Source organism: Zootoca vivipara, chromosome 2 (genome assembly GCF_963506605.1).
Source record: "Zootoca vivipara chromosome 2, rZooViv1.1, whole genome shotgun sequence".
Classification (NCBI taxonomy): Eukaryota; Metazoa; Chordata; class Lepidosauria; order Squamata; family Lacertidae; genus Zootoca; species Zootoca vivipara.
The window spans coordinates 46,596,379-46,623,518 of record NC_083277.1 but is presented as its reverse complement, the minus strand read 5'-3'; the positions used below and the strand labels follow the sequence as shown (position 1 = coordinate 46,623,518).

General features: G+C 42.4%; 1 protein-coding gene across 1 annotated transcript in view; it reads left to right on the top strand.

Annotated features, from left to right (window-relative positions):
* Window positions 1-27,140, top strand: part of FBLN2 (fibulin 2) — a 101,906-nt gene that overhangs the window by 58,568 nt on the left and 16,198 nt on the right. Inside the window, 6 exon segments of the mRNA XM_060271030.1 lie at window positions 7,869-8,075; window positions 11,528-11,638; window positions 12,116-12,217; window positions 22,722-22,856; window positions 25,034-25,171; window positions 25,492-25,635. Of these exon segments, the coding sequence (XP_060127013.1) occupies window positions 7,869-8,075; window positions 11,528-11,638; window positions 12,116-12,217; window positions 22,722-22,856; window positions 25,034-25,171; window positions 25,492-25,635 (837 nt within the window).

The window sequence follows — 27,140 nt, the reverse complement described above, 5'->3', positions numbered from 1 at the left end:
GGCATGCTTAAGAGGGCCACATCAACTGATCTTAAAGGACCAGCAGATTCACATGGAAAGAGGCCGTTCTTTGGGAAGCTTGGTCCTAAGCTATTTGGGGCTTCAAAGAATACAGCCAGCACCTTGAATTGCACATAGAAATGAACCAGCAGCCAGTCAGCTGATAAAATAAAGGGGTCACATGATCCCAAGGTCCCAATCAAGAGTCTAGCAGCAGTAATCTCCACTGATTGAAGTTTTCAAGAGCAACCCCTTATAGAGCATAGGATAATAGTCTAGTGGAGATAATAGTCCAGCTGTTCAAGAGTGGAATGGACCCCCTCGGGAGGTTGTGGACTCTCCTTCTTTGGGGGTTTTTAAGCAGAGGTTGGATGGCCATCTGCCATGGATGCTTTAGCTGAGATTCCTGCATTGCAGGGGGTTGGACTACCCTCAGGGTCCCTTCCAACTCTACAATTCTATGATTCTATGAGATGTAAATAATGCATGTCAGATCATGGCCAGGACTGACTAAACCAGGAATGTGCACAGCTGTTATATTGGTCTGAGTTGGGCAACAGGATACTTGATTATTTTCCGCAACTAATGACTTTTTGCCCTTTAACCGCCAGTCAATCAATCTCAATTCCTCATCTCAGTGGCCATGGAGATTAAGTTAACTGGCCAGGAGTAAAAGCATCTGATTTGCATTTAACTGTGAAGCTTTTCATAGGACCTTTTAGAGGGTGGAAGGAATATTTCCGTAATATTTCTTGTCAGTTGCTTTGCTTGACTCTCAGTGAGATGTTGTGCCTCTGTGGTCACCACTGAGGGTTTATAGCTTCACCATAAGGTGATGTATATCAAGATTTTAGAGGCAGGTAGGTAGCTGTGTTGGTCTGACGTAGTCGAAACATAATAAAAAAAATTCCTTGCAGTAGCACCTTAGAGACCAACTAAGTTTGTCATTGGTATGAGCTTTCGTGTGCATGCACACTTCTTCAGATACTCTACACAGATTTTAGAGGGTTGTACATAGCTTTTGAGACATTGATTATTGGGTCTTCTGCTATATTGTATACATATATAAAAATAGATAAACAAGCTACTTGCTTCTTTTAATTTTCTGGAAAAAAAATACTGTCAAAGTTACTAAAATATATTCTTTTATAACATCCTACCATATAATTCCTTTTTGTGTGCCAATAACAAATGAATGGAGTCCATTGGAACCAAGCTGTCTGATTGCATCAATCCAGTTCTTCTGAGAGAGAGCCAGTGTGGTGTAGTGGTTAAGAGCGGTAGACCCGTAATCTGGTGAACCAGGTTCGTGTCTCCGCTCCTCCACATGCAGCTGTTTGGTGACCTTGGGCTAGTCACACTTCTTTGAAGTCTCTCAGCCCCACTCACCTCGCAGAGTGTTTGTTGTGGGGGAGGAAGGGAAAGGAGAATGTTAGCCGCTTTGAGACTCCTTCGGGTACTGAAAAGCGGGATATCAAATTCCTCCTCCTCCTCCTCCTATCAGCTTAAATCATTAGCAGGACTGACATAAAAGTGCACAATGAGAATAACCTAAATAGAATATAAAGGATAACTAGTTAATAGATTTGAATTGGATATGTGGTGGTGAAAGATATAATATAAGTAATGGCGTAAAAACCTCCAAGGAAGGAGAGTCCATCATCTCTTGTGGGAATCTGTTCTACTGTCAATCAGCTCTTACCATCAGAAGGTTATTCCTGATGTTTAGTCAGAAACTCCTTTCTTGTAACTTGAATCCATTGGTTCAGGTCCACAGGACAAAACAAGCTTGTTCCATCCTCTATGTGACATGTTCCTCTGCACATGTTCCAGCTTATTGATGATATTCTTAAATTGTGGTGCCCAGAACTGGACACAGTTTTCCAGGTTTGGCCTGAACAAGAAACTTTGTCAACAACCTTACTGAAATCAAGATATACTATATCCACAGCATTCCCCTGATCCACCAACTTTTCAACTTAATCAAAATAAGCAATGAGATTCATCTGGCATGACTTGTTTGTGGAAAAACCCATGCTGGTTCTTAGTAATCACACCATCATTTTCTAAGTGCTCACAGACTGACTGTTTAATTATCTGCTCTGGGACCTTTCCTAGTATCAGTGTCAAGCTCACCAGCTGATAGTTACTTGGGTCTTCTTTTTTTCTCCTATTTGAAGATGGGGACAACATTTGCCCACCTCCAGTCTGCAGGGACTTCACCTGTTCTCCAGGAATTCTCAAAAAATTATAGACAAAGGCTGTGAGTAGGAAGAGAAGAGAGGGGGAGGGTTATATTTATATGAATTATGGTGCAGGTGAATGCATAGTTGATATTTGTTAAGCTGATGGCTCCTTGATCACTGCAGATGGTGACAGCAGTCACGAAATTAAAAGACGCCTGCTTCTTGGGAGAAAAGCAATGACAAACCTAGACAGCATCTTAAAAAGCAGAGACATCACCTTGCCGACAAAGGTCCGTATAGTTAAAGCTATGGTTTTCCCAGTAGTGATGTATGGAAGTGAGAGCTGGACCATAAAGAAGGCTGATCGCCGAAGAATTGATGCTTTTGAATTATGGTGCTGGAGGAGACTCTTGAGAGTCCCATGGACTGCTAGAAGATCAAACCTATCCATTCTTAAGGAAATCAGCCCTGAGTGCTCCCTGGAAGGACAGATCGTGAAGCTGAGGCTCCAATACTTTGGCCACCTCATGAGAAGAGAAGAATCCTTGGAAAAGACCCTGATGTTGGGAAAGATGGAGGGCACTAGGAGAAGGGGACGTCAGAGGACAAGATGGTTGGACAGTGTTCTCGAAGCTACGAACATGAGTTTGACCAAACTGCGGGAGGCAGTGGAAGACAGGAGTGCCTGGCGTGCTCTGGTCCATGGGGTCACGAAGGGTCGGACACGACTGAACGACTAAACAACAACAACAAGCTGATGGCACTGCCTGAGCAGATAACATTTTTTTATTATTTGCTAATGTTCACACACTTCATAGAATCATAGAATCGTAGAGCTGAAGAGACCACAAGGGCCATCCAGTCTAACCCCCCTGCCAAGCAGGAAACACCATCAAAGCATTCCTGACAGGTGGCTGTCAAGCCTCTGCTTAAAGACCTCCAAAGAAGGAGACTCCACCACACTCCTTGGTAGCAAATTCCACTGCCGAACAGCTCTTACTGTCAGGAAGTTCTTCCTAATGTTTAAGTGGAATCTTCTTTCTTTTAGAAAGAACACACTTATGTGTGTTATGGAGCTACGTGCTTTTTCTGAAAGAGATGCTTCTTGTGCAGCTGCACAGCCTGACCCAACATTTTTGTCTGTTGTACTCAGGCAGAGTCCACAGGAATAAAAGAAATCTCAAATCAGCTGAGACCTGCCTTAACTCTCCAGGTCAAAATGTAAATTGATACCTGCCTCTTTATCCTTGCTATTTCTGTACTCCACTTCAAACCACTGGCAAGCCACAAAAAAAGAAATGAATAGGAAAAAGGTAACAAAACACTGATTAGTCACTTACACTGGCAATGCTGAGCTTATCAGAAGCAAACACATTCCTCCCTCCTGGATTGTAGCTGCTTTGGGGAAATGCGAACAATTTCTGCCTAATATATCATTACCCTTCAGAGGCTGATATTTATTTATATATTATTAGCAACTTGTACAATGTCTGTTGTTACTGCCCCCCCCCATTTTCCCCTTTATTGAAATGTTCTTAGCTTCTTGTTTCTGTCTGTTTCCTTTAAAAGCCATTTTCAAAAACTTAGAAATATTAATGGATTTTCAAACATTGCATTAAAAACAAAACCATGAAGGTGACTCACGCTTGAAAGAGAGCGACTGTGCTTCTTTGCTGGACAGGTGGCAAAGGAAAGGCTCTCCATTGACGTAGAAATGCATTAAAATATTTATGGGAAATGCAGTAAAATGATAGGGAACGTTGAAGTCTTCTCCCTAGTGTTCAATAGCTAAAGGGGCAATCCTAATCTCAATGCCGCCACCAGTGGAGACTTGGTGAGAAACGAGAACATCACGACATCTGTAGCCCCGCTACCCAAATAGTGGAAGGTGGGGTGCAGGATGATCAAGCCTCCATCAGGCCTGATGCTGACATGAAAAGGCAGTGAGACTGACGTGAGTTCCAGAGGATTCCAGGGTGACTCAGCTCCGCCCTGTTTCAGGTCCTTGTGTTGGCTCCCATCAGCAGGGAATCTGCTAGTGGAACTCCCCACAACCACTACATCTGCACATGTGGTGGGCCAAAGGGGGAGTGCAGTGTCAATAGAGTAGCACTTGGCATTGCTCAAATGGTAACGGGTGGCGGAAGGCCAGTTTAGCCAGCATTGGGGAGGTTTGGATTGCAGTGTAAAGTTGAAGATTATAGCTTGGATTCTCAGTTGTGTGCGGTGGCACTCCATGAAATGGATGCTCCTACTGGTGGAAGCGGGGATTTCTCTAATCCCTTCTCCTCCGTAACCCTCTCTGTCCCTGAAAGCCTTCTCCAGGAGTTGAAGGGACATCTGGAATATCAAGGGAGGCTTTGCTGGGGTTTTTAGGGAGGAAGCAGAGTTGGCAAGTTCCACCTACTATGAGAACATCCAATTTGTGGAGCAGGAACCTCTGCTCGATCCAGCTCACTTCCATGAATGGGAGGAACCCTTCCATTTATAGCAGTAGTTCTCAAAAGGCTGTGGCAGGAGAGGACGGCTAGTGTTGTAGGCAGATTAAAGGACACCCAACATTACATTTTGGGAATGATTCATGTTCCTGTGCAGCTGCATTGTTTTATACTTTCTGGGTGTCCCGTGATAATATTATGAAGTAGTTGTGTTCTATGTTATGAATCAAACACTGCTAGGAGTGTTTTCCAATGTATTTCTTATCCATAAAAAATATATGGTGTGGTGCGAGTAATTTTTTATTCTGAAAGTGTGGTCCAGAGTAAAAAAAGTTTGAGAACCACTGATTTATAGAATGGCAGGTGTGAGTCCAGCTCTGTTGTTGTTGTTTATTTCTTGTGTACAAAGGAACATCAGCGTGCATGGCACTTCGCCTGAATGACACAAGAAAGGCAATTCCCTGCTTGAGGAACCAATCTAAATTTAGACACAGGAGAGAAGGGAAAGAAGAGGGGGAGAGGTACAATGAGATCAGATGCTGTGCACTTCAGGAGAAGTGGTGCAAAGGAGATATTCGCCCACTCTGTGCTTCTGATTAAAATGTGAATGGAGTGACTTGTGTTTTGATAGCAGCATCCCTAGAGGAGAGCTTTCCGAACTGTACCCCATCCCCTTTCTGGGCAAAGTAACCCCAAAGCACCCATTTTTGAAGGTTACCTGCCCAGGTGACCAGCCTCATGTTGCCCCTGGTCCCCTCCCCTTTGGTTGGGCCTCCCCCATCCACTCATCTGCCAGCTCAAATAAAGGGGTGGTGGTTTTTACAAGAGCATCTTGAAGATTTATTTATATGCCAAGCATAACAGTTGAACTTTGTACCTTGCTCAAAGGAGGTAGGTGAGCTGGGTGTCAAGTTAGTTTTATTTTGTCTTGTGCTCTGCTTATCTCTCCCTTAATCTCTCTCTCTCTCTCTCTCTCTCTCTCTCACACACACACACACACACAGAGAGAGAGAGTGAGTTTTTTTCTTTAAAAAAAGTGTTTAGGGGTACTCTCATTTCGACTCCAGAAAATCACCATTTTATAGTTCAAATTGGGAAAAATAAATACTGTAAATGGACAAAAGTACAAAGATTCACAAAATGTTTAGGGGTATGCGTACCCCTGCACCCCCCCAGAAAAAAGTAGTGTGTCTGTGTGTCTGTGTGTGTCTGTGTGTGAACTTTAGTCATGAATCTAAAAGAATGACTTTTGGACACCAATAGAATGATCGTGATTCTTTTGTGGTCATCTGTTTTCACTTGGCACTTCCTATTTAATGGTCAAAGAACCAGCTCAGAATTTAATCAGCTCTGGCTACATCCATCATGCTCCAGAATTATTCTTTTAGATCATAGTCACTAACAATACAGAAGCATAAGGAAAAAAGCACCCCCTCCTTCCCCAATGCTACTAGTAGTACTAGAAGATATTTCATCAAAGCTCATGCCAAAATTGATTGGTTAGTTTTTAAGGTGCCACAAGATTCTTTGTTGTTTTTGCTGCAAGAGACCAACATGGCTAACCCCCTGGAAATGGTTGCATTTTGCATCATCATCTGTAATGCACTATAAAGTCCATTTCTTGATAAATGGCACAGTGCAATGGAATCTGTCTCTAGACGACCGAAGTTTACACCAGCCACTGCCTATTCTGCATGCCCTCCGGCAAATAGGTTTTCCTTTATTTCCTCTGTTTGCCCTCCACATTTGCTGACCAAATGAGCTGTGCACGAAGAGCTAAAGCAATTCCTTTTAATCAATGGCCATTTTAAAGTTCAATTCTCCCTCTCTCAGAGCTCTCCCTCCTCCCAGGTTTGTGATCAATTGCATTTAACCTTTAGGCTTCCTCTCTGCCCAGCCTCCTCCCCTCCTCCTTGTGGCAGGGAGAGCAGAACGGAGGAGGGCTAAGACTAAGTTGTCCAATGTGCTAAAGTGGATGTATGCTCAGAGCTTGCCCAGAGGCAAGGCTCTAGATAGAACTTGAAACAAGATGTTCACCATTAAAAACAGATCCCCTCTCCTGGGTTTTAATATGTTCCTCAACTGTGGACTTTGCATGCATGCACTGTGAATGAGGGAAATCCTCTGGATTTGCCTCGTTCATGGCACATGTTCTTCTTCAGCCTTTGTAAGCCACCATCTGCTGCTTCTGTATGCTCTTGTCATCTTGAAGATGGTGCTGTACATTCAGAAAATATCTGAAGCTCAGGAAATGTATCACTTTTATTTCCATCCATACCCCGCTGTTCTTAGTGTCGTTCCACCTCTTTGCATTTTTCTGCAGTGTTACACATTTAAATATGGCTTCCCAGTGGCCTGCACCCTCCTGTCCTCTACTGTCAGGCGTGGAGAGTCCTCCCCTCCCTTCGGTAACTTCACAGATAAGAATTAACAAGCGGTTGATAGATTTATAGTCTTTTTATTACAGTATCATGTTGCAAGCACAAATACACAGCTCTCCGCAAAGAGGGCAGTTGGCTACTCTAAACCCTCCTTCTGATTCTGCAGCATATTGGGCACCAGCGGGAAGTTCCTCCCTCCCTCTGACTCCTTTGCTCTCTGGTACGTTCGGACCTCCAAGTCCATGGTAGTGGTGGGGTCCCCGAACACTCTCAAGCAACGTCTCAACTAGCTGCCCCCTCCCTTCTGGTTCTCTTGTCATTATCTCAAAACTGGGTAACTCCTCCTAAACTGTTCAGCTTCTGTCTCTCTTTCGGCTTCTGAACATGCTGTGGACAAGGAGGGTGACTTTCCCTCCTCCAGCTCTCCATCGGAGAGAAGCTGTTCTGCCATAGAATGCATTCCCTAGTCCTCGTCTTCATACCGTTCCCTGACATCTGCAGGGCTAACTAGAAGGCTCTGTGTGATCAAAGCATAGGGAGCCTATTATGATGTGTCTACAGGGCTCTTGTCATGAGAAATGCTCCCCTTTCTGCCACCATGGCACTTAGTGACAGGAACCCTGGCAAAGAGGTATACCATTGCCTGTATCCCCCAAAGTCTACCTGTCAGATGAATTACTGCTACCATCGTCATTCAGAGACAAGTCAAGCTATGGGAGTAAGGTTATTCCTACTCTCCCAGTTACAGCCTGTCAGACTGATGGGTTTTTCACTAATGTATACAGTGCTCAAAGTCATGTAATCTGCATATAAAGAACATGCATTTCCCCTTGCCTTTACTAATGGCTTGGACATGTTGACAGTTTCAGAGTTTGAGGATCACCATGAAGCCTTGTCGATCAGTAATGAAGCTGAATTGTCAAACAGCTTACCTGGAGATGACCTGGACGAGTGTCTTGCCTATCCTGGAGAGCTCTGCCAACACCTTTGCATCAACACAGTGGGATCCTACAAGTGCTCATGTTTCCCAAGATTTACTCTGCAGGATGATGGACTCAGCTGCAATCCAGGTGAGAAGAAGACACACTGGGGAAATGTGCATTGGGTCTGACTACAATAGGTTTACTCTCATATTTAGCCCCTCCTAATCTGCCAGCACACATGTACATATGCATCAGCTGTTACTGTAATCACTTGATGATCTTCAACCAAATGTATGAAATGCGTCCATTGAAGAGTCTTGTGTGTGAGGTACTATGAAACCTTCATCTGTGAAAGGTGTGTGGGGATGCTCTGCACATCCAGTGTCTTCCAACCCCAACAGAAAGGGTGCTCATCCAGCACAGCAAACAGCTCTTGGGCTGGCTGAAGAGAGCATGAATTCTATGGGTATAGTGGCACATGAGAATCACTCGGGAGCAACTCCTGTGGGCAGAGAGGAGGGATCGTTGGCAAATGACTAAGGTCTCACGAGACATCAAATATGCATTGGAGGTATATTTGGCCTTATCGGAGGCCTCTTCATTGGGGGTATGAATTTAGCAATGGCGGTGGCTTGTTTACCTGCAATAGTATGCATGGAGGTGCCCCAGGCTCCAGAGGGTTAAATTCCTCAGCAAGCATAACTCCATTGGCTTCTGCGGGAATGGGAGGCCAATAAGATTTCCTCATCCAGGGTTCCAAAATACTTGGTGCCACACCAGTCCTTGATTACAACTCAGGTTGATTCAAAGATCTTTTCGCTTGTACTGCTTCCAGCCTTACATTTTCTTTTTCAAAAGCTATTCCAGTCATTTATTTTCTTGCTGCAAAAAAAACACCCCTTACGTTTTCCTCTCCGCCCTCCCTTTCTCTTTCTTATTTTCCCTTTGGAAAACTCCAGCAGAATCGCTACAAAAAGGTTGTGATTTTTCTTAGAAAAAAAATCATGTTTCATTAGTTTTTCAGGGGGATAACCAGCAGGATTTAGGTGCAGTCCCTCCAGCAGCGATGTTGCATTCATAAAAACATGTGTTGCAGCATGGTGGTTCGGATTTTTATGCTTACTCTGTCCACTGTCGGGATTTTTTTTTTCAAATGTTTGCGGTGTGTAATTTCCTCACCCATCACTAAAAATAAGAAGGTGGTTGGAAGGTGGGGGTTGGGAAGAGATGTGGAAAGTACAAATAACTTTCAATTTGTTTAACTTGTATGTTGTTGTTGTTGTTTAGTTGTTTAGTCATGTCCGACTCTTCGTGACCCCATGGACCAGAGCACGCCAGGCACGCCTGTCTTCCACTGCCTCCCACAGCTTGGTCAAACTCATGTTCGTAGCTTCAAGAACACTGTCCAACCATCTCGTTCTTTGTCGTCCCCTTCTCCTTGTGCCCCCAATCTTTCCCAACATCAGGGTCCTTTCCAGGGAGTCTCCTCTTCTCATGAGGTGGCCAAAGTATTGGAGCCTCAGCTTCAGGGTCTGTCCTTCCAGTGAGCACTCAGGGCTGATTTCCTTCAGAATTGATAGGTTTGATCTTCTTGCAGTCCATGGGACTCTCAAGAGTCTCCTCCGGCACCATAATTCAAAAGCATCAATTCTTCAGCGATCAGCCTTTTTATGGTCCAGCTCTCACTTCCATACATCACTACTGGGAAAACCATAGCTTTAACTATATGGACCTTTGTCGGCAAGGTGATGTCTCTACTTTTTAAGATGCTGTCTAGGGTTGTCATTGCTTTTCTCCCAAGCAGCAGGCGTCTTTTAATTTCATGACTGCTGTCACCATCTGCAGTGATCAAGGAGCCCAAGAAAGTAAAATCTCTCACTGCCTCCATTTCTTCCCCTTCTACTTGCCAGGAGGTGATGGGACCAGTGGCCATGATCTTGGTTTTTAATTTGTATAGACAGTCCTGATTAGGAAACCATGACTATATGAACCTCTCTCCCTCCTTGTGGGATGTGGGCATTCTCTTTGGCTAGAACTGAGTCATGTTATCCTGCCTTTTTTATCGTGCTTCATCCTCCTACAGCTTTAGGACTTCTTAACTACTTGGCAAACTTTATTGAAAATCCTCTTATAGTAACAACAGCCCCACATTTTCAAAATCAGACATCCAGTATATATCATATCCATGGATGGAAGTAAATCACAGCTTTAAATCTATAGCAGGGAGCAGAGTAGTATTCTGTATGAAGCCAGACACACACTTAAAGTGAAACAGTTCACATTTCTATGACAAATAGAAGTAACTAAATCAAAATATGAAACTCATGCAGCCCCTGCCCCACAACCACCTCTTGTTATCTTTTAAGTAGATGCTGCTCTTACTGTTTTACAAACAAAACTAAATTGCAGCAAGAGATCCAATGTATCAAATACAGTTTTCATACTTGCAAGCTGCCTTCTAAATATCAAATAGGACAACTTGATTTATACAAAATCATATCAAATATTCTTGTGGACGTACACTGTAATTCCTTCTCTTAGTGATGACTAGCCATTCATATTCATCTGTGTCTAATATATGTGTATGCTTTCAAATAGAAGAAAAATACACTTTTGAGATGCTAAAACATGGGTAGCATCCACCCAAAGTTAAGAACCTTAATTAACACAGTTGTAAATGGAAGAGTGCTGAAGGAGACTCTTGAGAGTCCCATGGACTGCAAGAAGATCAAACCTATCCATTCTGAAGGAAATCAGCCCTGAGTGCTCACTGGAAGGACAGATCCTGAAGCTGAGGCTCCAATACTTTGGCCACCTCATGAGAAGAGAAGACTCCCTGGAAAAGACCCTGATGTTGGGAAAGATGGAGGGCACTAGGAGAAGGGGACGACAGAGGACGAGATGGTTGGACAGTGTTCTCGAAGCTACGAACATGAGTTTGACCAAACTGCAGGAGGCAGTGGAAGACACGAGTGCCTGGCGTGCTATGGTCCATGGGGTCACGAAGAGTCGGACACAACTAAACGACTAAACAACAACAACAAATGGAAGAGGTTTAAACACTTCCTGAATAACTCCAAATAACTCAATGGGATTTTCCAGTGCTCCCCTTCGAATGGACCATACCCATCATTTGATCAGAAAACATATTTGTCAGCAATCATAATGACAAATATCTTCAAAATATCATTATACGGTCACAAATGTATCCTTACATTTTATCTTTGTATCCTTACAAAGAAATGTTTATCCCTCCCTTCTCAAATATGACTGTACAGTAGTTGTCTTTAGCCAATTTTCAATGAGCAGGCGAGGAATGGACAAAGCTTCACCCACTGGTGTGGATCGCAAGCAATGGAACAACCATGAATAGGATTACTGAAAAAGCAGGAGTATGTGGGACCTTACATACCAAACAAAGTGAAATTGGACCTAAACAATCCATTTACAACATCAGCTCTCTGTCTGGAAGCATTCTGTGTTTCCTTATAAGCCACAAATAATAGTTTAGTTACTGTTCATGTCCCTGTGGTCACTGAGATATATATGAAGCAAATTAAAGTTGTTTCCCTCCCTTTTTATATAATATAAATGTATAGATTTTGAAGAAGATGGACCAAATACTGCCTTACAGGACAAAGCCACTATTGCTCCAGAAGCCTTGAATATCCAGCCTGCAACCATCAACGAAGAGGAAGAGAAGTGTAAAGGTATGTCTAAATAGGCAAGGTGGAGACTTGAGATTGTTTTTACAAGTCTGCAGTACATTCAAAAGCTTCTTCGGTTGTTTTGATTTCAACACACGTCCACACATTGCTTGCCTCCAGTATTAGCCTGAAGAGAGCAAGAGACGGACAGAATCTCAGAAGGTAACGTGCTGAGGTAATTCGAGGTTAGCTTCTGAACTCAAGGTTATTTCATACTATCTATTTAGGGCTGTTGAGGCAACACAGCTGTACATGGTAATTTCAAATGCACAGATGGGAATGAATGACACAGGTGTGTTTGCCTATAAAAGAAGGCTCCTACATAGTGATTAAGGTTACGAGAATAGATTGTTTGTTTTCACATTTTACATCCTGGTGCAATGACAGGGGTTATAATTAGAGGAGGGAATTCTTGGGACTTGAAAGGAATTTTGCTTTGGACAGGAATTTCATGCATTTTTCAAACACCGTGTTTCCTAGATAATGGTCCCTGCAAGCACATATGTAATACTTTGGAAGGGGCAGTTGTGTGCTCTTGCTCACCTGGATATGCTCTGATGTCAGACGGGGTTTCGTGTGAAGGTACGTGAATGCTGAAATTCTATCTACTCTGTTTCATACATTGAAATGTATCAGGGAAGCTTCCTAGCAGCTCGTTTGCAGGAGTGGTTCATGAGAACATTAGCTAACTGGTGCAGGCCATGACACAAGAGGGGTTGGGCAGCCCAGTTGCTCAGTTCATTGATATTGTTGGAGGCAAGTTTTATACATCGTGCTAAATAGCTGTCACCTTGTTGGGTGAAGGGTTGTGGATGATCTTGAACAGCATTTGTTGTCTCAAAAATAGGGAGAATGTGTCTAGGGTCACAATCCCTTGTGAGGTTTCTGTTGAGGGCCATGTGTCAACAGGGCTGACGCTTGTCACGACTGGGCTGAAGGCCAAAAGTTAGTACAACATATACAGGTGAAACTCGGAAAATTAGAATATCATCGAAAAGTGCATTTATTCCAGTAATTCAACTTATTATTTTTTATTTTAATTTTAATTTTTACAAATGCTTTCTTTTGGAAATTCCACAGTAATAAAACAAATAGTTACGATAATACAAAAATGAACATCGCTATTACATTTCATTAATTACATTCCATTTATAATTGACCCGCCTAATAACAAATAATTACAATTACAACAAATAAAGGCTTGTCATATCTTGCTTTGCATGTCATGCATCTATCTCATATATTGGTTTCACCTTTTAAGTTGCGTTACTGAAATAAATGTACTTTTTGACGATATTCTAATTTTCCAACTTTCACCTGTATATATTTTATATTTTTCCCCTCCCCAGTTTTCTCTTTCTGTGCCATCTTTCCCCAACCTTTTCTTCCCTCTAGGGTGAACTCCATATGTGGCTGTGAGGCCACAGGCTTTACAGCCCTGCTTTAAAATCTGATGCATAAAACTGCCATTCATTATTTTCAGGGCCCTACGAAGAAGCCCACACTCCCTCTGATGTTGTCATGCACCTAAGTTAATTTTCTGTCCTGGAGATACATATCGCTGGGTGGAAAATGAATTAATTTAAGTGCCAATTGAGAGTCAGACACCTCCTTCATTGCCTTCCTCATGATCAGACCAAAGCCCTGGTTTTTGCCCATGACCTAAGTGCTGGTGTATGACCCACAGGGTGAAAACTGCACTGAAAGCCTCCTGTGGTTGCTTCCTTTACGCAAGAAGGTCTTGCTTAAGCAAGAGCATACCACAGGAATTGTGGCATTTCCTTCATGCCACCGCAAACTAAAAGGGAGCGAGCGAGAGAGCGATTTGATAGTATGGAGAAAACGTTCTGTTTCCCGTGGCAAACCGAATAGGAAACCACTCTGGCTGAGGGCCAATGAAAGTCATTTGAAGACGGTCATATGTGCTACTCTTGGGCAATGACTTTGCCATTCAGTTTAAGATGTCAAAGGTAATATTGTGCAAAGCGACCTCACATGTTTATTGTGTGACTAGTCTGCTTGAACAAATAGAAGAAGCAAATATGTTTCTTTTGGGAAGGATCTTCCTCACCCTGTGAGGGCTTCAGTGTTTCACCTCCTGCCTCTTTGGCATGTAAGACGTAAGAGAGAGCACCACTAAATCCAAGGAAGCTGAAGGAGAAGTTTGCAGAAGCAATTCATAGAGATTGAAGTCAACAGTGCAGAAGGGCCCAGCTGAAGATCCAGAGACCTTCAATTCTTGAACGAGTTCAACGATTTGAAAATTTAGCACAAGGAAATTATAGCACCATAACTCAGGCACATTGTTAATTAGATAGTTTCAGTGTGAAACAAATGTTATTTCATCCCCGGAGTAATTCTAATCCAATTTTTTTCCTCCCTTTTGACTGCAATGTGTTAATAAAGACCTGGATGAGTGCCTTACAGGTATTCACAGTTGTTCCAGAAGACAATTATGTGTGAACACATGGGGATCATTCTACTGTGTCAACCACAGTGTTATCTGTGCAGAGGGCTTTGTACTCAACATGCATAGAAAATGTGTTGGTAAGAGGCTATGATAGGCGGCACCATAATTCTTCATGCTACGCAATGTGCTCAGCTTCATATCTTGGGTACTATAATCCCCCCTTCCATCTCTGTATTTAAGTTCATGGAAAGGCATGCCCTGTTATCTGGATTGTGTTTAACAGTGTCCATTTTCTGTTGTGTGGCATTTGCCCAAGCAAAATCCCTGTTGTTGTTGTTTAGTCGTTTAGTCGTGTCCGACTCTTCGTGACCCCATGGACCATAGCACGCCAGGCACTCCTGTCTTGCACTGCCTCCCACAGTTTGGTCAAACTCATGTTCGTAGCTTCAAGCACACTGTCCAACCATCTCGTCCTCTGTCGTCCCCTTCTCCTAGTGCCCTCAATCTTTCCCAAAGATTGAGGGCAAAATCCCTATATAGTCCTAAACATCCATAGCTGTGATGGCTCCATTCTGGTAGAGGAGAGGCAACCATTTCAATCACCTACCTTTGTATGAACATGATAACATCTGTGGCTTTTGTCTTGTTATATCAGCTTCATGTATTTGTCTCATGACCACGGTGAAAGACAGTGCAACCAGGAAGGACTGTGGGGAGAGAAGAAGGAACTGGGAGGAACTGAAATGGTTATATTTTACCCATCCCTAATAGGAAGCCATGGAGCTGCATGGTCAATGGTGGGCCAGTGATCCAGTGGAAGGATTTGCCAAACCTGGGCTGCGTTGCTGTCCTTTATGCCACTTTGATAGCATTCTGAAAATTCCCTGTTACCTTCAGCTGGTTCCAATCCAAGCTCACATTTGAACCCAGTTGAAACCAGGGCTTTTTTCAGCAGGAACTCACAGGAACTCAGTTCTGGCACCTCTAAGGTGGGCGCCATTACCATTATAAGAGAACAAAAGAGGTGTTCATGGTGAGTTCTGGCACCTCTGTTTTATATAGAAAAACAGCACTGGTTGTAACTGATGCCAAGATTCCTTATTAGTGTGAGATGTAATGCATACAATTTTCACACATACCAAATGGTGGCTGTTCTTTCAAAACGAGACATGCCCCTTCTAGTTAAGTTTTGTCTGAGCTATACTGCAGCACAAATGGTTCTAGATAAATGTTGTTTCTGACACATATTCCAGCTGCACGTGTTTCCTGTCCTTGCATTTGACTTTGCTGTACGTGTGGTACATGGAGTACTCATTTGCCATTATTAACATTTTCTTGACTTTTTAAGGAGGCAGGGAAAACCACAGATATATGATGGTTTCTACTTTATTGAGTTGCTGTCCCTCGAAAAAGCTGTAAAGAATCCTTGGCCAGCTCAACTGCTTTCATGCCCCGTCTTGAACTATTTTGCGGGGAAATGCAAGTGATTTTGAACTTCATGCCTGCAAATTATACATTTCTGATGTCTGAAGTTGTTAATAGTATCAGTATGTGTAAACCTAGCGTTAAGGGAGCCATCTCCTCTGGTTCCAAAATGGATCACTTAAGAAGAATATTGTCTCTTGAATTTCCTGTAGTTAAATAATGAAAGATTGAAATTCCAGCTGCATTCCTAAGTGGGTTTCCAGAATTCCTGATAGTCAGACATGCTGTAAAAGTCACTGTCTATAATGCAGCTTAGAGACATCTCTTCTGTGTTGTTCCATGAATAAGAACTGCATTTTCTTCTCTCCTAAAAGCTTCATGTTTGCCCTAGTTCACACAACACAGTAAGCTCCTCTCCAGCATTTTTTATTCCAACTCCTTGGTCGCAACTTGTGGTGAGGAGTGAGTGTAAGTTTGGACAACACACTAAGCCAAACTTTGATTTAGCTCAGTGTGCCATTGGAATATAGAGGATGGGAAGAGCAAAGCAGCTGTGAGCCTGTCTCTGAGGTCCTGCACATTTGCACAATCCTGGAAAGCCATACATCCCATCTGCGCTATACATATACAATAGCTTTACCCAAAGTATCCTGGGAACTGTAGTTTTTTAAAGGTGCTGAGAGTTGTTAGGAGACCCCTATTTCCCTAACAGAGCTACAATTCTCAGAGTGGTTTAACAGCCAGTTCTTCTACAAACATTGGGAACATTTGGGGTTGCCAAACTCAATAGAGGACAGGACATCTGTGCCTTTAATTGCCCTGCTCTCTTTTGAGTCTGGAAACCTTAAAGAGAAACCAGCAGACCCTTTGTTTAATTTCCAAGCAAAGGGTCTGCTGGTTTCTCTTTAAGGTTTCCAGACTCAAAAGAGAGCAGGGCAATTAAAGGCACAGAAGTCCTGTCCTCTATTGAGTCTGGCAACCCTAGGAATTTTAGCTCTGCATGTTTATCCCAAGGAAACCCTGGTGACCCAGTTTGGATGTCTAGGCAGTGATCTTTAGGTAGCACCCTTCAAACAACCCCCCCCCCCCGGGATATGGCCAAACAACAGCATCTATTCAAGCTAACGGGCAACAGCAACAAGAGACTGGTAGCAAACAAAACCCATATTCCTCCCAAGGTCTAGATGTGTTAATGAAAATCATTTGGCTGTACTTCTGGTTATGGTAATTTGAAGATGCAGTTGGTAAGGTGGTGTTCCTTTTGTGCAAAAATGTAATAAGTTGCAACATAAACTGTCCACCAGTATATGTTCTTACAAATCCTTTCAACCAACAGGTGGCAGCAAAATGGCTGCTGTAGATCCTTTTGGTCTTTGCCACTTTGGCCAATAGGAAGTGTAAGCAAGATCCCAGCTACAAGTGTGGCTCACAAACCTCTCATCCTAGTAGTGGTTTCAGGCAGGAAGGATGAGTCCACTTATTAGTGACTTCTGCCAAAGGGGGTCACAGGAAGGGATCTTTACCGCAAAGGTTAGCAGACCTCTGTTTTTAGCATTCAGCTCAGCAGTATATTTCAACTTATAGACTTAGTTGTGACTGAGTCTGTTTTTCTATACAGGTCTACACTTTCCTTTTAAACTCCTCAACCGCTGATCAGTTTCATTAACCAACCTTGAGTTTTAGTGTCATGGGTGTATTTGTGTAGGATGGCAGATTCCCTGTGTTCCTGGATGGGAATTCTGAGCGCAGTCATGAACACCTGAGGAATATCAGGCCCTCCCCAAACTACCCTTTGTTTACTGGCGGTAGTCAGCTCTGTGCTCTGCAGAGCCTCAAATGACTGAGAAGCTGGCAGGAATAGCAGAGGCTGATGCATCCCATCACAAGTGACTCATTGGGCGGGGGCAGAGCGACCATGCTAGCTTCCTGGCAGGTGGGTCACTATTGCTTGTGGGTAGGGAGAGAGGCAAGGTGGTGGGGAGGTTGGCATGGTGCTAGTGTTGCCATTGCATTGCTCCTGCTTATGAGTTTGCATAGCACTGACCTTCCTGTGGTCTCACCCCCTTCTCTTTCTCTCTGGGTAAGCAACAGTGGCCTGCATGCCAGGAAACTAGCATAGTGGCTCCACCTCCATCTGCCAAGCCACTTCTGCAAGTTTGCGCACATGGATACTTGCCAAGAAATGACTGCAGACAGTCGTTTTGTGGTGGATAGACTGGCTAGGAGTCCACCCTTGAAGGAAGGCCATTAGAGTAAAAGCAAGCAGTTTACAGTGGGAGTCTTGCAAGCTCTCAGAAAGTCTTTGACTCATGTCATTGCAGCTCCTTTGTCTGAAGCTACCCAAATATTCACAGAAGGCAATAATGAAATGTAGCAGATATTAGAAAAGTAATTAAACTAAAAAGCACGAAAGATTCCATTAAAATATCCACTCAGGTTTCAGTATATTAATGCAACCATATGCTGTACATATTTGGAAAGCTGACTCTGAACTGAACATGAGAGGACTTGTTAACGCTGTTGCTTGTTGTAAAAAAAAGAAAAAAGGCAGGATCAGCTGAACATTTCCGTGATGACTGGGAGGATACTTCAAGGAGATATTTTAGGAGTGTTGGAGATATGCTATGCAGAAGATATACTCAGAAGCACTCCTCATTGTGTTTCTTTGGGCTCACTCCCAAGTAAGTGTCTTGAGGATTACAGCCAAGATATGCTAACTTGGAAGTAAGTCTCATTGAGTAAACATCAATAGAATTGGGCCACAAGTAAACTTTTCTGTGAATATTTCCTTAGACTCAGTGAGTTATTTAACTTTTGTTGGCATTCATCAAATTTCATGATTTCACATTACAAATTAGACAATGTTGAAAATATTTGTTTCGCAGTGTGATTCAGTTTGTGTCCAGAAAGGTCAGTATTTCCCAAAGAATATAGATTGCATTTTCTTCTCTCAACCAAGTCTTCACATTCAACTGAAATCAATCAGCATGCAAGTCAAACCTGTGAAATTTATTTCACTTGTATAAATTCCAGGGAGGAGAGGAAGCTATTTATACATATTGGAGATGGTGGAAATAATTGGAGTCTTTTCTGTTTTCATGTTTCCATATCATTCTAATTTTAATTAAATGTTCAAGGTAGCTTAGGGATTCCAAGTACATTCTGTTTCCTTCCATCTTTAATCTCTGACAGCTTTTTGAGAATCATAGAAAGTTGGAAGGGGCCTTGTACACCATCTCTCAGCCCCTTTGCTTGATACAGGAAATGAAGAGAGCAAGAGCATACCCTGCTCCTCTCCCAACAGATGATTTCCCAGCCTCAGCTTGGAAACTTTAGTGAGTGTCCTGAGCACAACCCACCTTGCTCCCATGAGGACATTGGATTGGAAGTTTAGTTCTTTATAAGCACAGCACTCTATTACATCAGCTCCTAAGGTGCAAGAATCACATGCACAGCTCCTGTTAAATAGCTAGCTAGGCATCTCCTTCTTCAGACCTGGAGCAAATGTGCATCATGCCTCAATCAGCACATTTAAACTCCACCTTCTGATGTAGTGTATGCAAGCAACTGGTGGCTTCTCCTGTGCAGCAGCAGCAGCTGCTCCTGTCACTTTAAACCCTCCTCATCTTTGGAGACAGCAGAGGAGAGGACAGAGGAAATGCTAACATCCCAGTTCTCTTTGAGGCTGTGTCTTCCACCTCTATGCATTCCTGCACCTCTTCTCCTGCCTCCTCTTCTCCCATCTCTGCCTCATGAGTGGCGTAGAAACCCACAAATCACTGGCCACTTCCCCTTAGAGAGCCAGTGTGGTGTAGTGGTTAAGAGTGGTAGACTCGTAATCTGGGGAACCGGGTTCGCGTCTCTGCTCCTCCACATGCAGCTGCTGGGTGACCTTGGGCTAGTCACACTTCTTTGAAGTCTCTCAGCTCCACTCACCTCACAGAGTGTTTGTTGTGGGGGAGGAAGGGAAAGGAGAATGTTAGCCGCTTTGAGACTGTGTAGGGTAGTGATAAAGCGGGATATCAAATCCAAACTCTTCTTCTTCTTCCCCTGGATCATCCTCCTGTTCCTCTGTCCACCCTTTGGTCTCCTTCCTGACCCTGACAGTGAGGGAGAGGCAATTTGTTTTGTTGACAAACATAACTGAGAAGTTTCTCCTAATGTACAGCTGAAATCCACCCTCCTATTCCTTGAGGAGTCATCTGGAGAGTTGGAGTGTGGTGTCACCTCTGTGCAGACGACACTCAGTTCTGTCTCTCCTTTCCATCTTCATCAGGAGACATTGTGAAAGTGCTGGAACAGTGTCTGGATTTGTTGTCCTCTTCTATATGAAGGCCCTTCAGGTATTCTCCCTCAGCCTTCTCTTCACCAGGCTAAACATACCCAGGACCTTCAGACTTTTCTCATATGACTTATTTCCCATACCACCAACCAACTTCATTGGACAGGATTCAGCTTAGTCCTGCTAGCAGAAGCCCATGCAAGGTCTTCTGTTAGTTCAACGGTATTTTTGCCCCCTCTTCTCCTCCCACAACTTGCCCTTCCCCAAATTGGCTCAGGGGGTCTGAGAACCTCTAGATCAGGTCATTATCATCATCACACTCTTGACTCATCCCTCAGCTTGTGATTAACTGCAATCCTCAGATCATTTTCACATGCAGTACTGCCGAGTCAGGTATTCTCCCATTATATTACTTTACTGTAATACAATGTACTGTAGAACATCTGTCTTGTATGCCGAAGGCCCCAGGTTCAATCCCTGGCATCTCAAGGTAGGGCTAGAAGAGACTCCTGACTGATGCCATAGAGAGCCACTGCCAGTCAGTGAAGGCAATTCTAAGCTAGATGGACCATTGGTCTGACTCAGTATGTGGCTGCTTTTATAATGACTGTCAGCCTGGCTTATTCTGTGGCTCCCAGTAGTATTTCTACACCCTTTCTGCCTTTGACATTTTAAAAATGATTTATTTTTGAGATGCACTATTCTTGCTTATGAGACGTAAGTTGCTTGTTGGTTGTATTTCTATCAAATAAAGCCTGTACATTACAGATGGACTGTCTGGTTGAGGATTTATTTATTTCAGGATTTATTTTATCTGAACACATTGCTATTGTAGTTGCTCTTTTCCTAAAAGGACTGGATTCTAGTGGAGTGTACCTCAAACGATGAGGTGATTTGGGGTGATTCAGGGAAAGGTCTCACATTTCTGAGTTGGATTGTGCCATTAACAACAGCAGCAGCAACAACAACAACAACAACAACAATAATCTGGCTGGGTTGCCAGACATTTCAGGACATTTCAAGATAACTCAGGGACTATCTAAGCTTTTGGGTGGATCTGTGGCTTCAGTTGTCCAAAGAATGCATGGCCATATTGTTTCTGAGAAACAAAAGCAAGCTGGGGTAATGGTCCTTGTGCTAAAGTTACATTTCCCCACCCCAGACTTTCAGGGATATTTTTTTCAACACTCGCTTCTCCTCTGGAAATAAATACAGAATTATCTCTCTTCCAGGGAAAAGATACTGTATTCCGCAAAAATCCATGAGAGGCAGAAGATTACCCACTGCCTCCCAACCTTGGAGTAACAGGGTCCCTGCTGGGTGGTGACATTTTCCCCATCCCAGTCTTTCCATGTTCTTTCCCCACCACCCATACTATCCCACCTGCCCCAAATTCCATTGTATCCACAGCAAAATGTTCTTCCCTGCTAGGAGAACCACTGCAACTATCATTCTGAATTTGACAGGCTCAGAAGGGATGGTCATGCCTGCAAACTGCACCAATTTGGATAGAAAACAGAAAAGTTACAGATTTTCCTTTGTTTAAAGAAGAAAAATTTAAACGTCTCCCGCATGAAAATCTCCAGATACACTCAGCCTACATTGGGCAGGCTTAATCCGTTTGTGGAGGAGGGAGGCTCAAGTTTTATCCACTCTGGCCAAAAAGGGGGAACGCTATGCATATTTTTAAGAATCTCTATTATAGCAAGTGGGGGACACAGAACTTCATTTTAATTCACAGATCAAAATGGTGAGAGCATGGACACCCACACTCACACAGGAAATCTTGGGACCTGTGAACACTCCTAGCGAACACTGCCTTCTGTAAGATCTGGTGAATAAGTCTATATGCAACTGATTGAGGATATGGAACTGCATAGCTGCCAAGTTATCCCTTTCTTAAAGGGAAATTTCCTTATGCTGAATAGGCTTCCTCACGAGAAAAGGGAAAACTTGGCAGCTATAGAACTGATATGGCTATATTAGGAATTCCTGGACCTTCTCGCAAAACAAGTGAAGGGATTTCAGTCCGCTGCAGCCTCTTGCTATGTATGTGCCTGTCACCCAGTAGCATACAGTGCCTTCCCTCTGGCTGAGATGCTGCTGCATACCAGGATGGAGAAAAGAAGAAGTGAACTAGTGGTGTGGTCAGCATAGTGCAAATGGAACCAGTGGAACCAATCTAGTGCTCTTGCCAGAACATCTGCTGTACCCCAACCTTGCTGCTTCCTCACTCCTCACTCTCTCTGTCCTAGTTTGCAGCAGTAACTCAGCCAGAGGGAGGTCAGATGAACACAGCTCCACCACAACATCTGTTACAGACTATATCTGTATTGCTGTCACAGTTGAATTGGAAATGGCAAGACTCAGCTTCTGGCTTAAATCTTAGGACCTCCACAGCCCAACTGTCAACCATAGGTCCTCTTTACAGCCCTAGAGCAAACTCCTATTGTGTAGCATGAACTAGTCTTACTTAAGTGCTGGGGAAAATATCTGTCCTCCTTTGTGGTTCTTGCTCCTGGTTGCTTTGTTGTTCCACTCATGTTTGTCCTTTGCGCCCTGTTGCACCTAAGTGGTTTAATCTCTCTGAAAATGTTTTTAATGAACATGAAATCTAAATTATATGTGCTGTCTTAACTGGGGTCATTCTGCACATGACATGTAAAGCTTTCCATCAAAGCTTTCCTAACTTCTGTGTCTAATCAATTCTTTCCCCTGTGACCTTGATGAATGCATCATTCAGTGCAAAATCAAAAGAAGGAATATGTCTCATAACTCTACCTATAAAATGAAAGTGCTTTAAGCTCCTCTACCTTGGCAGGAAACTCTGGAAATAGCACCATGTAAACCTTTCCTTTTGGACAAAATAACTTCTACTAAATCTTTTAAGATGTTTGGTTTCCTGTAGTGAACTTAAAAGAGGTAGGTTCCTTGGTGTGTGCTATACTGACATCTGTTTCCTCTCATAGATATTAATGAATGTATAACAGACGCTCATACCTGCAAGAGAGGGGAGCACTGTGTTAACACAATTGGATCCTTTACATGTCTTCAGCAACTCAACTGTGAATCAGGTTATGAGCTGAAGGATGGTGAATGTGTTGGTGAGTTTATTTATTTTAGTATGAGTGGTGATTTGTTTGCTGGGGGTAGTATATTTTTAATTTTCAAAATAAATACTGTATAAGCACAACACACTATAACAACAACCTAAATGCAATGAGATGTGTCTTCCAAAAGAATCTTGGGTTGCAGTTAATACTTTAGAAAAAGAGAAAGCCTCTTAGTAGAAGCAGATGTACCTAGTACATGAATCAGAGTGCAACTCAAATCTTAAATACGCTACACTGGGGAAGGATTGGATGTGGCGGAGATCTCCTGCCACCCAGCCTATAAAGTGGTGCTAGCACCATTCCATCAGGGTACAAGGTCTCTTCTACCTGCTGAAAGTGCAGGATGTTCTATGGGCAGGGATGGACTGAGGTAGCATGGGATCCACTGCTGCTGCTTCTTTGGCGATCACTCGTAGCCGAGTATGATCGTCTTCCATAAACATGGTTATAACAGTGACTGTGGAGGCCAATTCTGGATCCACACGTCCTTCTGCAGTGGGGACATAGGTTTCTGGGCAGGAGTTGATCTTAGCGCATTTCTCCCTTTCATCCTGAGTTTGAGCATCTTCAAAACCCATGACACCTTTGGTAAAGGCTGTTCTCCAATTGGAGCACTCGCAGGGCAGTGTTTCCCAATTGTCTGTGTTAATACTACATTATACTACATTTATACTACATTAGGCTTATTGCTGTCACTAGGTGTCATTGGGTCTAATCCAGTCCTGCTTGCTACACCAGCTCTGATTGCCCTGCTAATGCTTAGAAAAGGTGTTCATATGGAAGAAATCCAAGCACCAGGCAGTAATTTACTTCCCTGATTTACTTACATTCTGCTTAGGGCTGGAGCAGGACCATCAGCTGAACACAAGTTCATTGTGGGTCCAGCAGCTACTATCTCTCTTCTCTCCATACGTTTATTGGATACATGAAGGGGAGTGTGATAACAATTGTCAAGGAAACTCTCTAACTTGGAATTGCTAACAGACGCTCCAGTTTATGTTAGCTGGTTTCAAATATTTGTCATCATTAGCATTTACAGATGCTTATGAATTTAAGAATGATTTTAGCAAATTGATATCTAAAATTGTTGCCATAAAATTGAATGGGAGATGATCTAGGAACACGGAGTTGCATTTAACTAATCCCTACCCAGAGTAGACCCATTGAAATTAATTAATCTAAGTTAATCATGTCCATTAACTTCAATGGATCTACTCTGAGTAAAACTAGCATGGAAGACTGCCCCCTGTACATGCTACCTTGAGCAGGAAATTGATGTGATGAATAAATTAATTTTAATTATGAACTTGGCTGTGAAATTTTCTTTAATTTGGTAGGGGCTGGACCTGCTGCATGATGGGAAAGGGTTTGCAGTGTGACCTGCTGAGGAACATCTCTCCACACATACTCTATGTAGCATCTTATGCCAAATTTAATATGCTATTCATTTGAAAGCTAATGTATTAAAAATTACAAAGCAGGTGCCTAAGTGGCCCTCAGATGGATGGCCGGCCTCTAGGGCTATAATTCAAGTGCCCCTATAATAAGTAATGCCTGATTACTTGCTGTCATTTCCATGCATTTGCATGTGGTGTAGATGCATCTTTATTATTTTTAAGATGCCTCATCCTGTTTTCTTGGCAGAATAACTAGGCAATGTGGGCAACATTTGAAAGAGTGTAACATATGAGTGTGATACTTAACAGCAGGAGACATCTGTCTTTGGATTTCTTCATCCATGAATTTTGCTACAGATTGGAATTGTTGGCAGCACGAGTTGGTTTTCTTTCCGCAAATATTCTTCAGATGGCTTATCTGACATGAAATGAAGATGCATGTTCTGTTTTAGAATATTTAATAAGAAAAGGTTAGCCACCATATAGGCTGTGTGAATTTTGCTCTGCCGTTACACATCCGTAATACACAGAGTAATACATTCTCCGGTTAAGTTGGATTAGTTAATAAAAGAATGCCATAAATGATCTCAGATTAAATTGTGATGCTGTACATTATTGCAGCTTCGCATTGTAGAGTCACCCTCTAAAAACCTTTTTTTTTTAGCTAATCTACATTAATGAACAAATGAAAGACATCAGAGAAGCCAAGACAACAAAATGAGGAAAGCTATCACTAGATTAATCCACTTTTACTTTTTAATTTCCTTTAAGACATTGATGAATGTGAACGAGGAACTCACAGCTGCAAGATAAACTTTGTATGTCAAAATACAAAAGGATCGTTCTATTGTGAATCAAAGCAGCGGTGCATGGATGGATTTTTACAAGATCCAGAGGGTAATTGTGTTGGTGAGTTCAACTCGAACAATATAGTTGTAGATGAATGAGCTCCACATACTGTTATATTACCCATAATTGTTCAAGTTTAATGGTCTTTCAGATTTTACTGTTCTCCCCCTAAAACCTATCTCACTATTTTTATTTTATTTTTAAAGGATTAGATTTACATAGCATTAAATATATAAACGTTGGCTTCATAGAGTTCCAGCAACATAGAATTTCTTGAATAATAAATCAAAACCAAATGAATAGGAAAGGAAATGACAGCTGGAAGATGGCTCCCTGATTAATTTACTAGCTGAAAGCTTAATGTATATTCTCTTCCACAGATATTAATGAATGTACATCACTTACGGAGCCATGTAAGGCTGGTTTCAACTGCATCAATACTGTTGGGTCTTATACTTGTCAGAGAAACCTCTTAGTGTGTAACAGAGGATATCATTCGAGTGAAGATGGAGCCAGATGTGTCGGTAAGACAGACTATGTAACCTGTCTGATTTTGCTGGATATCCCCCATCCTTAAATGCCAATACTGTAATTACATTCAAATAGGGTTGGGTTTTTGTTTTTTTTACAGTTTTCTATACATAAATAAGTAAGTTGGAGTTCTTGACTGAGGATCGCACAAAAAAGATAAGAGGACAAGAACTCAAGCTACTGTAATAATAAGGTCCTTTTTGTGATACAAATGATGCAATTTGAACTACATGTAAACGCTGACACCAAGACGTTGCTGATGAAGAAAGAATATTCAAAACAGGGCCCTGTCCTGATCTGATATCTGATATCTGACATACACGCTTCACCACATATAGAAGAGAGTTTTTGAAATCATTGCATCATTTGTACCACAAAAAAGATCTTATTATTACAATTTTCTATACATATGTACATCCCAGATTCCCATAACACATAGAAGCGTTTGTTGCAAACAATGTTTAAAGCTGGTGGTGACTTATTTAAACACTTTTTAAGCTTAAACCACCACATCCCCAAACCATGGAGATGGTGCAGGCCCCTCTCCTGGCTACTTCCCCCACAAGGCCTTGTTCTGAGGAAGAACCTCCTTGGCCTTTCCTGCACATTGCTCTTGGAGACATATCCACCTCCACTGCCAAGCGCGCCACTCAATCCTGTCAATCCAGACCATTGCTTAGTGGTGTCTGCATTTTCCTGCCTCTGCCCAACTGCAATTCTTTTATAAATTTGGCAAGTACAGAGATCAGCCTTGTGGCACACTCAATGAAAGCATTGCGCCTCTCTCTAGACAGGTAAGTGATGCACCTCTGGTTAGAGTCTAAATGTTCAACTGTGTTCTTTTTTGTTTTTTGTAAGGGAGGAGCATAAACAACAGAACCAGGAGATTTTGTGGTTCGACTTTTCTCTCCTTTTTTCATAAGAGGCATCTTTCTGGATAATTAGCTTTCAGATTGGATTAACATATGGTAATATAAATAGATCATCTGGACAAGCCTCTGCAGCAAAACTGAGCCTGTGTGGTCGCTTTCTTTTGTTTAGAAAATTCATCTTCTCATTGATGTTCGTTCTCTCTAATTCAGTAGATTGGTTAGCAGCACCTTTATCCTATATTTAATTGAAAAATACTGTAGCTATCATGAAATATGGTGCACTTCTGACTGAATAATGTTCTGGACATAATTAAAGCTGAATGCACTGGAACACACAATTTCACAGAAGCTAATCAAAGGGCTGGACCAATGAATTAATGGCAACTAAAGTTGCTAATTTGCAGATTTAAATCTATATTAAAATTAACTTTCCATGCTTGCTGCAATACAGAAGCAAAAGGACAGTGCTTTAATGAAAAATATTCATCCTTTCCAATATTGATTCATATATTTATTTAAAACACGACTGATTAGATAATGGATAAAAGGCAGTTCCTGTTGTGTGCCCAACAGCAGAGCTGCCATCTCCCAAAATACATGGCAGGGCCTGTATTCATTCTTAACAA